The 13,048-nt window shown below is 37.4% G+C and overlaps 1 protein-coding gene across 1 annotated transcript in view; it reads left to right on the top strand.

The window, feature by feature from the left end:
• LOC128985263 (protein bark beetle-like) overlaps positions 1 to 13,048 on the top strand; it is a 39,085-nt gene that overhangs the window by 19,736 nt on the left and 6,301 nt on the right. Inside the window, exons 20-33 of the mRNA XM_054404654.1 lie at positions 54 to 343; positions 693 to 961; positions 2,248 to 2,398; positions 2,673 to 2,933; positions 3,553 to 3,810; positions 4,254 to 4,492; positions 5,119 to 5,330; positions 5,944 to 6,174; positions 6,687 to 6,811; positions 7,160 to 7,285; positions 8,983 to 8,997; positions 10,525 to 10,780; positions 11,378 to 11,579; positions 12,740 to 12,996. Of these exons, the coding sequence (XP_054260629.1) occupies positions 54 to 343; positions 693 to 961; positions 2,248 to 2,398; positions 2,673 to 2,933; positions 3,553 to 3,810; positions 4,254 to 4,492; positions 5,119 to 5,330; positions 5,944 to 6,174; positions 6,687 to 6,811; positions 7,160 to 7,285; positions 8,983 to 8,997; positions 10,525 to 10,780; positions 11,378 to 11,579; positions 12,740 to 12,996 (2,892 nt within the window). The remainder of the gene's footprint in view (positions 1 to 53; positions 344 to 692; positions 962 to 2,247; positions 2,399 to 2,672; positions 2,934 to 3,552; positions 3,811 to 4,253; positions 4,493 to 5,118; positions 5,331 to 5,943; positions 6,175 to 6,686; positions 6,812 to 7,159; positions 7,286 to 8,982; positions 8,998 to 10,524; positions 10,781 to 11,377; positions 11,580 to 12,739; positions 12,997 to 13,048) is intronic.

Raw genomic sequence — 13,048 nt, 5'->3', positions numbered from 1 at the left:
TCAGGAATAAGAAAGTAATATCATATAAGTGATATTTATATGCCTGTCATCAGATCGCTTGGGAGCAGCCTTCGCTCGTAGACTTGAACCGCTTGTCCGGACGACTCAAGACCTCTTTGACACTACAGCCTCGTGACATGCCATACCAGGTGATGTCAGATGTCACAGTCATGCCAGGAGTGACTCTCAACATCGCCCCTGGTGTGGTGATAGAGTTCGCCCCCAGGGTAGGTCTGCTGGTACTGGGCCGACTGGTGGCCAGGGGGCGACGAGGACAGGAGATTGTCATGAGACCCCTCACACAGACTGTCAAACCTCCAACCAACATGGCTGTCACTAGGAGGTAAGATGCGTTATTTGGTCTTTGGATGATTTTGTCGACCATTGGGGATTTTATTCATGATCTTGGTCAGTCCATTGAGGAAGTAGTACTTGATCTCAATAACTGGAATGTAACTTTTTAGGTTTCCACTTATCACCTAATTTCTCCTCTCTATGGTTTCCTCCCCCTCTCATCCATCCCCTCTATTATCATCAGCAATTCCACTTTCTTAGGAGTTCTCTTGCATTCTTTCCACTTGTCCAAAGTCTTGCCTTTTTGCTCCTTCTTCCTCTTCAGCTCTTTAACTACTTCTCATATGATCACATCACTATTGCATTATCATACATTAATTTATTTTCTCACACCTTAGGTCGCTCCGTTTGTGCACCATGCGCAACTGCTCCGACGACTCTCAGTTTCGTCACATGCAGGAAGGGTTCCTGGAGTACCTCAACTCCACTACACTCCAGTGGGTGCCTCTCTGTGACTCCAGGTTCTCGGAGCACAATGCTCGGGTGGTCTGTCGTCAGATGGGACTGGAATCTCTCAATGCTTGGGTGTCCCGAGGCCCCCGGGTGGAGTTCCACCCGAACTCTCTCACCCGAATATGGTCGTGGCCCGAGCCAGTGCAGTGTAGTGGTTAGTATGGTTTTTTTAGTGTTATTTGTTTTTCAAGTTCTATAGTTTTCTGTAAAATTATATTACTGCTTGTCATTTTTTTTACAGCTTAGTTTTGTTTGGAAATAGATGTTCAGTACCAAAAGATTTAATTTGTTTACTAAGAAAAGTAAATTTTTGTAGTAATATTTTGCTATATTTTATTCTTATTTATTATAGAGCTATACTTACAAACACCCACAGTTTAATGTTGTAAGGAGTTTGTAAGTCAAACTTTTATCTAATTATTCAAATTTTTCACATGCCACAAATCACATGTGACAGGTCTTAAATTTTTAATTATTTTTACAGGATTATTTTAACGTTTGCTTGTGCTTATCCTCTTGTAATCTCATACAGTGATGTCTTAGAAATGTATTACAAATCCAGATGTTTCTCCCAACAAGAGTTCTTTTCCCAAGAGACTTACATAGTAGTTAAATAAAATACCCCCGCCGCAGCAAACCTGCAGACTAAGCGAATTTCCATTTCCCTGAATGGATTTACACTAAAATGTCTCCTTAAAATTATCACATTTATTCCCTATTTAAATAGAATCAGTTTAAAACATACTTAGGTTTGCTGCAACAGGGAGGGTAAAAGTGTTTTTTATGTAAAATGTTAATAGTTAGTAAGAAATAAAAACATTTTCCAAATTTGGGCAAAATATGTTTATAAACAAGCAAACTACAACAGTTTACTTATTCTCCATAAGAATAACATGGGAATTTTAAATTTAAAATTTTTTGGAATTTTCTCCGTAACCATTAGGCGCATTATAACGCTTCAATATACTAAATTATTTGTTTTTTTAAGCTCTACAAAATAGTTTCAAAAGAAATTGCAAAATTTTATGTTTTTTGGGTCAAAAATGGGAAAAACCCATTTTTTCCCCATAAAAGCCCCCATAAACCCCCGTTCCCATGGTCCGATCATGCTGGTTCGCGAACTCGTTCGAATAAACGTAGGTTTACACGTTTGTACCAAATTTCATCAAAATCGGATCATTTTTGCTCGAGTTATCGCGCTAACGGACACATATATATATATATATATATATATATATAAATATATATATATATATATAATATGAATTTGAACGGATGGTGTTTTTGACCTCTAGGAACCTCAAAACGAAAAAAAAAATCGGTCCCGGGTCCAGGTCTTACCGTGAGTACTACGGTAATAGCTTATACCCTATATGGGAAATTCGCTAAAATTCAAGTTTTATTATATTTGTTAAGTATTTGTATATTTATTTTGATCAGGCGATGAAAAGAGACTGGAAGACTGTGAGATCAGACTCAATGGACAGCTGCATGGCAAACGTCACACATGTGCTTGGAACAGTAACTTTGTGTTTGTGCGTTGTGGCCAACGCAACCTTCCACCTGACCAGGAGTATTGGGGTGGCATACGGTGAGTCAGTAGTATAACTCAGTTAAACATTTTTACAAACAATTTCCAATTTTTCTAACTCTATTTTATCTTGCAAAGGTTTTATACTATATGCTCACAATTTACTACCTTCATAGGCAAAAATATGCTAATCCTGTTACAAAGATTTTATCTTAACAGTAGTACATCTATTTATATATTTATCTATTGCTATTGCAAATGAACGAAGTTGCTACAAAGATCTTATAGAACCATGATTACTTAAGTGACAAAACCGACACTCTCTGATTTACAGTTTCGCCAACGAGGAGTTTGAACAGAGTGTGTTCGAGGGTCGAGTTCACGATGTGGTCACTCATGAGACAGTTCGGCGCAGTGAGTCTGTGATAGAGTACACCAACATCACCGGCGCAGGTCTGCTGCACACCCGGCGCAGTCCGGCTGTACTGGGGGTGTACAAGTGTCCCACCATAGAGAACGTCAACATCTCGCACTCTGCCTCTCACGGTATCTCACTGATATCACCTCAGGAACACGTGCGGTTAAGATACAACTGGTGAGTTTGGTTGTTTTTTCTCATAACTTTAATGGCTCTAATATTTTTAGTTTATCCATTGTACTTTGATAGTGCAAAGCATTGACTACTAAATATTTTGGTGCATAAAGGCTTATAGACTGCATTATACCCATGCTAAATTGAATTTTGAAAACTTGAAAGTCTTTTTTGATTACCTTCCTTGGAAAAAAAACTGTCTACAGCTTATAAAATAACCAGGCATAACTTAAAATAAACGTACATTTGTACCAGTAGAAAAAACAAAAATCATTAATAAAAAATTTTGAATTTCAGTACTTTCTTTGGCTGTAAGGGGAAAAGTAATGCGTTTTTTTTTACCTTCTAATTTAAATTTTCTTTTGATTTGTTTGCAAATCTGAAGTTGATTTGACCTTTGAATGTGGAGTTTGATCAAAGAATTACCTCCAAAACTCAAACCATGGGTATGAAAACTACATATAATTTGAAGGACCTATTTTATGTTTTAGATAATTATGGATTCAAGTGGGTTTATTTTCCATTGGTATTTTTATTTTGAATAGTTGATAACCAGTATCATTATCTTAGTAACAATAATTAAACTACCTAGCTCCATCACTGATCACTCCATGTTATACAGGGTGCAGCACACACTGGGCGTAGGAGTGACGATCGCTTCATTGACAGGAGAGGGGAGGGAGAGTGGGGAGAGTTCGTTCACCCCTGCTCGCCATCTTTACCTCCCTTCCCACATCTTCGGGCTGGTGGACGTGTGTGATCCTGCCAAGGAGATCATAGTGCAGGAGCGTGTCGTGTTGTACTACAAGTACGACAACAAACCGGTCAGCTGTGTCAAGATATTCTACAGCGCTTACAGAGTCAAGCCGTTCGGATTCAGGTAGGTTTTTCTTACTTACATATCTTCTTTGCTCTTAGGTCTGGGCCTTAATTAGACCTCTCCATCTTTTTCCATCCCTCTTCTTTCACCATCTGCTATCGCACTTGTCTACCTGTCCTCACATCCCTCACAAGTCTTCCTCTGGTCTTCTACCATCTATCCAGTCTGTTATCAAGTCTATTTCATAGGAGTACTCTCTTCTTTTGTTGTGCCTACATGTACAAACCATCTAGGTCTTGCTTTTCCCACTCTCCCTTTATCCACTGCTTTATTAACAGCTGCCTTTATCCACCCCTCTGCTGTTCTCTTCATTCCTAACCCTATCCCACCTAACAATAGTCTGTGAAATCTCATTTCTTCAGCTTTATTTCTGCACAGTTCACTTACTCTTATTTTTAGACAAATTAAATGGAACACTAACTCAGTATAATTATGTTTCACAGGCTTTTACAGCTGAACATGCTCAACTCTACCGACAGTATATCTATCTATGACGGCGACATTTACAACAAGCCGACGTTAGAGCTGGTAGCCGAGATAACTTCTGACTCTCCCTTGGAAAAGAGATTCCTCACAACCAAAGGCCCAAGCTTGAGTGTACGAGTGGTGGCCAGCGGAGCCTCTGAGACTTATGGCTTCATGGCGGAAATCGTCACCACACCCATCTCTGCCATTGGCTTCAGTAAGTGTTTGATGTGATTGGATTACAAAGTATAATTTCACAATATTTAGAAGGATTGTATGAAAATCTTGTGTGTTTACAATATACAAAGCCCTGTTTAGTTAAGGTTCTCATTTACTTACTTATCATGTGTCCAATGTTTTAAAAATTTGTCTGGGCTGTCTTGTGTCGGCTTCAGGTTTTCTCCCACTCACCTTTTACCTTGCTTCTTTTGGTCACCTCTCTAGGTGGCCAGGTGCATCGAAACCTATTGTTCCTATTGGTTGTTCTATTGGTCCAGTCCATACTCTTATCATTTGGTTATTTTTATTAGTCGGTATCTCACTCTGCAGTCTAAGCGCATAGGGTTCTTTCTTATATCGTCTTAAATATGTTATTGGAGAAAATATAGAATACAGAAACTAAATATTCAAATTATTCAGGAAAATACTTATGTAAGTTAATTTTTTCCAAATCATACACCCCTTGGTTGTAATTGTTATCAGGGAAATATTAAATCCACTTATTACTATGTCAATTTTTGGTATTCTTTTCCCAGGGTACATTTTTTAGCCTCTTATCACAACCACGGTCTTTAACATCCTTAACATGTAACTCATGCAAGTAAATACCTTGTTAAATTGCAGACCGTGATGTAGAACACAACATCTCATACTCAGCACTGTCACACAACTGGGAGGGAGCTCTCCACTATGTTAGTGCTGGGGAAGTGAACCCTAGAGTGACCATGGAGTGGAACCAGATCACCAACAACTGTGCCAAACTCTACGGCAACTTTACCACCTGCCTCGGAGCCGTCACCATGGATCTGCAGAACACACAATACCTGCATTTCAGGGTAAGCAACTGTTTATATTATGTACCAGCTTTATACTATACACCAGAGTGCATTATTTTAATACATGACGACAAAGATTAGAGCAAGAAGAGTCCTGCGCTTCCAATTTAAGGAGATATTTCTATCTAGTGTTTTTTGTCAGCCTCGTTTGTTGTTTAGATTTAAAATGTCAGGTCTATGGGCCTGCACCTTTAGCAAAGCAAGTAGTGAGCTGATAAAATAAAACAATGAACTGTATTGATCAATTTTAAGTGCACCAGTATGCTAACTCATTTCTAACTTGAGGTTACGGATGTAACATAGAGCACAAGCCACAAAGGCGTAGATTTTAAAGATTTTTTTTCGTGTGAAGATAGCAAGCTTACTTGAATGGGAAAGAGTCCAAATTGGCACATGAAACACAAAACTTTTCATTGTATACACCTAACATTGGAATATTTCACAGTCACACACAGTATTTTCAACTAAGGAAAAGAGAGTTCTTTAGGGTTAAATTGGTTTTTCAGTCCATTTTACTACCTACTGGGTTACCAACTCACACAACAATTACAAAGGTTTAAAATATTGTATGAATGGATCAGTGTGTTTCTAAATCACTTCTTAACTTGTCTAGAACAATCTGATGAGAGGCAACCAAGGTGGGTTGTGGATCCGAGCGGATTCTCGTGGATCTGCCACCTCACTGAAGGGATGGATCCACAACAACTTGTTTACGGAGAACGACAACAACCCGGCCCTGAGTGTGGAGGGGAGACAGAGCAGTCCGTATCAGGAAGTGACTATCTACCGCAACTACTGGGCCCGCAACAGAGGCTACATACACAACGTCATCACCTTGGATCAGGTAAATTACCAGATAGTTGGAGGTTCATGATTTAACAGGCACAAGGAAATAAGTTAAAGAATGGTTGTAAAGGCTTACTTGAATAGGAAAGAGTCCATTTATTTCTCAATAAACAGTAAACACACAACTATACAATACGGTATTTAACATATTTTATGCTCATAAAATCATATTCAAACCATGGAAGGGTTGACTTGCAAAGAAAGATGTCTTGAATTCCAATGTAGTTATGGAATTACTAATGGATTATGTCTGCTTCAAAATCACCTATTTCTACTCCTTAAAATGGTGAGAGAGTTGAAGAACACAAAATCGTTGTCAGGCTTTAATTAGGTCGTTTCAACAATATGAGAGCTCATTGGAGACCTCAATTTTCAGATAACCCTTTATATGGGCAATTTCTCACTGTTCAAATGTAATAATCACAAGAAGACTTCACCTCCTGCAAAGTGGACAAAGAATGAGGAGAAACAAATTGAAACTTAAGTTAATTATTAATTTATTATTTTCAGGTTGTGTCCAACTTCACATACAACTATCTTCACAACAATCTTGGCAGTCATGTGTTGGAAGTTTCGGGATTCGAAAGAGTTCGGCTGCCGTTCTATCAAACAACATCACACAATGGGTTTTACTGGTAAGCTTGCCTGCAAGTTGTAAATCTCAAACGCTGGTAACTGTAAAACGTACATATTTTAAATGTAGCGTTACACAACTACAGTTATGTCATCATTCAAAATGTTAAATCAGTTAGAATTTTGTAAAAAATCACCTAGAAGTGTTCCACTTAACTCACCAAATAGTATACTCATTTTAACACTATTGGATCTTGTTCGAAAATATAGTGTCTTTATTTCACTAACATAGTGCTTGTATAAATATGTTCTATCTGATTTAAATCTTGCTACAGTAGATATGGATGTATACTACCACTAGTTACCAGCTACACCCTACTATTGCTAATCGTTATTATTTGCGTGTCCAGGAACTACGCAATCGCCCCTGACTCCAAAGGAACCGTGATTGCGGGCACGGCAGGTCAGCAGTATGTCGACAATATATTCTTCAACCCTGATAACGACTATGAAATAGTCACTGTCAACAGATCTCGGTAAGCATACAAGACCAACTTTTAATTTAGCTGTTTGTCAATTATTTCTCCATCAGTTGTAATCCATACTGAGATTTGATTTAGAAATAATGTTAATACTCAATAATTCCTTAAATTGGTGTTTAATGCTTTAGGTCCACTGTACCTTCACAGAAAATATAACTTTTTGAACTTGTCAAGGAATGGGCAGCATTGGTTCAATTTTTTGAGAGTGGGATATCAGATGTTGCTATTTTTGCTAAAAATTTATGATTTTTAGAGTTGAGATTGCCTTGGCATACACAGTAAATAAATAAAAAGGCCTTTATTTGCAAGAGAGTTTCATGTATATGTTTTTCAAACTCAAGTCAAACTAAAACTAAACTAGCCTAATATATACAAATATAATATACAAATAATTACAAAGAAACAAGAAATACAATTTACATTTTACAGTTGTTTTTTTCATTGCGCCCTGAATGAGCCATATGATTTGGAGCTCTTTTTGTCCTGAGGGAGGCCATTATTCGAATATAAATTGCCCACCTAGTGTAGGAAATGGTGAAAGAAAAAAGAAATATTCCTGTCATATTATGATAAAAAACCTTTTACTCTTAAAAGATTTTGCAAATAATAAACAATAGTTTGGAAACAATATACATACCCAAATATTTTTTTTTTAATCCGAAGCAGTGTTCAATTTTTCATTTGCTATTATTTTTTATATCAAAATAGAAAGCTTTAGTTTTGATTTTGAAATTTTCTGCATTAATACTCTTAACTTAACACTTAACACGTTCGCTGCGGCCCGCTAAATGGCAAGGGTAGCCCCAGTGCGACGCAGCGTTGAGCGAACCCGTTTGGCTTTCAAATATTTCGGTCTGACGAACAGTAAATTACGTGCGGTGATGTTCTGTGTTACAGCTCGTGACATCTAAGCTGGCACTTGGCCTATCGCAACTAGAACCTATTTCAAAAACATTATGTCCCGTCATGCGGGTTGCATCAACTGTCCTCGCGACCCATATGAAGGCGCTCAAGTACAATGCAAGGGGAGTCAACCCCCGAGTCAACCCCGTGAGGCAGCGGAAATGTTTGCAGTCCGGCCTTTTCCCTACTTCCACCCTCCTCCCGCCTACACTGCCCGCGCTAGGCCAAGTGCCAGCTTAGGTGTCACGAGCTGTACAAGAGTCGATGTAGTTTGCTAAAACACTCACAGATAGCAGCACTGCCTGGAACTAGCCGGTTCCATTGTATTGTCAATTGGAGGGAGAAAGACGGGACAACAAGTTGATTTCCCCTGTTTGCCAGAAAGGGATTTTACGGGGAAATTTACTACCAACCTACACCACAATAAAGCACCCATTCCTAGCTAAACGCAGACATAAAAATACCCGTTCTTCCCAATGTGCTGCTGCGCAGAAATTGAATGGAGTGTAGGCGATGTCAGCACTCGCCGCTGAGCATTCAGCGTGGCAGAAAAGAACTAGAGCACTCACCGGTGAGTGACCCGCAGCGAACGTGTTAAATATTAAAATTCAATTAAACTTAGAGCGAATAGTGGAAATAATGGCCCCTTATTATAGCATTATAATTATTTTTGTTCTCAGTATAGCTGCTATCATAAATTATTAGTTTCTGTTTTATTTTGCTCTTTTTATTTCCTCAGAAAAACTATGAATACCTAATGATTTATTTTGTTTTGTTTGCCGGTGCAGGGCAGGCATCAGAAGGTAAGCGAGATAAATGTTTGATTGTCTCGCTTTCTATTGTTTATTTGCCTTGTTTGTCATGTCCATTTTCCTTTGTGATGCTTTTGTGTGTTTGCTACACTTGTCAAAATAACATAATTATTATAAATTTGTTTACACTGTTTGTTGAAATTGTAGTGGACAAAAATAAAAAAAAACTTTTTTTGATATTCACTTTTAGCTATAGCAAGATTTAAGGCTCTTTAAGAAATATACATATTTACTAGTGTCACATTTTGAAACGCTTGTTTAGAAAATATGTTCATATAAGATATGTACATGTTAAAGTGGTGCATAATGCATAGTAAAAAATAAGTGTTTGTCACTGCTTAAATGGTTAATCCCTTGAAACCACCAGCATAATTCATCAATTCAAAGCATCAATAATGAACACAAGCTTTAAGCTATCTACAGATTAAGTTCACTGTAACTCATCATTCAGCTTTGTGAAGCACATTGTTTACTAAGTACTAACTTTGGACAAACAACATCAACAATGATTATGCTGTTATTCTTTAAGAACAACATTTGTTTTAGGGTATAAACAAGGCCCCACTAGAAAAACAGTTCATGCTGCAGAATCCATGAAATCACACTAGTGGATAGATTGTATATTCGTTGATAAATTCACTGACATATCCCATTTTAGGTAAATAAGCTGGCTGTTTGTCAGATTTGAATGGTAAAATGTTAGTACAACTATCCACCACTGTGATGTAGTGTTGCACTGCCCGCGCTGCAGCATGGTCTGTTATTCTAGTGGGGCCTTGGTATAAACCAAAGCATTGTGGTTGTATTTTGTATTTGTTTTGACTGTGTTGTGCTTATGGGATATATCTTTGTTGTTTTTAAATAATGTTCAAATTCTGTTGAATAGCTATCTATTTGATTTGTAAATAGTTTTTCCTTACAAATGAGGTTTGATTTTTGTTGTTTCAATTTTTAGTTCTTTAAACTATTTATCGGTCTAGTGGAGTTTGAACTCATCAACCTGTACAAAACAATCTCCATTGAAAGAATAAACATCTAAACAATTTGCTTTAGTGTTTGCAGTGGTATTGTAAAGAAAATATTAAATCATTATTGCCTCATTTAGTAATTTTTATTGGAGATACACCATAGACGAAAGGAAAACATACTCAACAAGTTTACTGGAGTCAGAGTGCTAGCTTCTTTTGTAGGATCCCTGCCCTTAGTAATTTCCCAGAACCAGATTCTAGGGCTTTTAACTCGTTTAATTATTGGGTTGATTATTTATAACTATGAAAATGTAATACGGTATGGTGTTGGTTGGTATTTATTGATGTAAACTAATAACATCCCGTTATAACAAAACCAGCAAACGAAACAATGTACTCTTCAACATATTTTTAGGAATAACTTATACCTTTTACAAGAGAATACTTTCTACTGAAGAGGTAGTAAAAAAAAAAAAAAAAACTACTTAACCTTTGCGTCTTAAATATGTATAACAAATTTAGCAAAAAATTGAGGAAATTAACTTTACAGGGAGGATGTATGGAAGACACCGATTGACGCCAAAAACAACTATTGGGGCTTCAACGAGACAATTGCTGTGTCTGGACGTATTCGTGATCGGTCGGATGAACCCCACCTTTTGGAGGTGGACTTCCGTCCGTTCCAGATGAACAACCGGAGTATCCTGTCCGGAAAGTGTCCTCCAGGCTGGGATGTGGTGGGAGACACCTGCTACATCTACATCGGGGCTCCTATGACCTTCTGGGATGCCAGGGACTTCTGTCGGGTAAGTGATCTCTGAGCTTAACTTATATAGGACATACTGGGTTCTAGGTTAAATGTTTGTTTAAGCATGTAAAATATAGATGACTATTGTCGAGACCACGTAAGTTTGCAGTTGGTCACAGCCAATCAAAAGACAAGGCTAGTGCGACGTTGCCACATCGCCTGTTGACAACACAAATTAAAACATACTAAGCATTTTCAAATCAGCTGGTATTATTAGATTTGGCAACACCGCACGGTTCTCATTGGTTCATTCAAAACCATATGGTAAATAGGCTCCTCCCTCAACTGCAAACTTACGTGGTCCTGACAATAGATTATTGTATTTAATCACTCAATGACATTTTAGACTTGACACATTATGTGTATGTTTTTGAAGAAGAATATGAATCCATAATAATAGTGATCAATAAATTGAGATAGCTTTGTTACTGACTTAAATAATCTATTTTTCTGTATCCAGTGCCATTTATAACGAAGGACAAATTTGTACCAATAACAACCAAACTTGTTTATGTCTGTCTTTTACTATCTAGTTTCTACTAAACAATCAATAGGAAACCTAGTGCTATATATTTACATCTTGGTTCATTTCTAGTCTGACAACGCTTCCATGCCATATGTGATGGGCAACTCTAAAGAGATCTTCAACTTCCTGCGTCGTCAGCAGGAGAAGTACAACTTCTATGACCGAGTGTGGGTGCAACACATTGACAGGATCAACCAATGTACCGTGTTTGTATACCAAACTATTGAAGTAGGAAACTGCAACGCTCTCTACCCTTTCGTCTGCGAGATGGGTAAGATTTTGTTGTAAATTTATACATAAATTTTTTCTTTTTTGTTTAAAATCTATATTTGCTGACGGTGAGTTTATATTATTGAAGACATTACTGCAGACAATTTTCATATTAGTAAAACCATATTCGATGTTACGAACTCTGGAAGTTATACTGCAGAAAGTAATTAATGTAACGTTTTATGTCGGTTTTACATCACCAACAGAGTACACAATACACATTTAGCCAAACAACTCACTTTCTAAAATAACTTACTGTACTATGTTATCAAATTACCTGAGAGGAAATTCTGTCAAGAGGTTTAATAATTCAAGAGCCTCCAGGGTCTATATACAGTCCTGAGCATCTCCTCACCCCTACACTGCTTGTCCAGGTGGAAATATTGTTTAATGGGGTGTATCCTCCCCTTGTATCATACATAAGGTCTACAAGTAGAAAACCACACGTAACGTAAAATGGTGTAGTGTAACACCGCCAAAACCATAGAAAATGTGTGAAATAGTTAATCTTTTTACAGTAAAATATAGATTTTTCAAACAATTGTTATAAATAGTTAATTAGGTATCAAGATAACTTCCAACTACTTATCATTAGACTTAGTTTAAAAATCTGCAATAAATATGGAGAATATGAGTAACAAATTGTAATCAATTTTCAAATCAATCTAAATAGTATTCAACTTATTCTCTTATTTAACAACACGTAACTAACTTTTAAAGCGATTTAGAGTGATTTTTTTCAAACAATTTGTTTAATATATAGCCTTCACACTTTTATATGCAATCATCAAATATTAAATAGTACTTTACTTATGTAGGCCTTATAGTGCAGACTGTTCATTGTTTATCATGCTGTAGAAGTTTGAACTTGTACATAGTTCATCTGAAGCAGCAGTTTATACAATGTATATTTTCAAGACATAAAGTATTTTTTTTATATAGTTGAATGTTGAATGAATGGTCAATATTTGCCAAAGTCTCACACACACAAACTAAATACATGAATATTACATCGGCACATTTGTTGTACTTGTACCTGTCACTAATGTAGGACATACTGGGCTGGTTAAATGGCGTAGATAAATAAAAAATGCAATCTTAACCTTAAAAAAAATTGTAATATTTCATATCACTATGTTTAATCATACTTGAACCTTACAGACCCCAAGGTGCACATCTCTCTGCTAACCTGGAAGGATGACATGGTCACAGTTGCTGTGCTCGGTGCTGTGTTTGCTGCAATACTGATGGTGGCCGTACTCATCTTCCTGTGGCTCTCCAAGAACCGTCACAGACACGTGGAGCGGCTCCAGCGGCGCAACTCCATCCGCCAATCACTACATTCCGTCCGCTCCATCGGCTCCAGTCACGGAGGCTTTGCTACCATCAACGCGTACAAACACAAACATGGCATGCAGGTTTGTGAATGTGGGATTGCGGTACTTTGTGCAGTTTGAGGTTCCAGAGCTT

The sequence above is a fragment of the Macrosteles quadrilineatus genome, unplaced genomic scaffold, assembly GCF_028750875.1.
Source record: "Macrosteles quadrilineatus isolate MER2022 unplaced genomic scaffold, UCM_ALF_1.0 Scaffold_2__2_contigs__length_208266976, whole genome shotgun sequence".
NCBI classification, from domain to species: Eukaryota; Metazoa; Arthropoda; class Insecta; order Hemiptera; family Cicadellidae; genus Macrosteles; species Macrosteles quadrilineatus.
The sequence above is the reverse complement of the archived record's forward strand: the minus strand, read 5'-3'. Positions and strand labels throughout refer to the sequence as shown.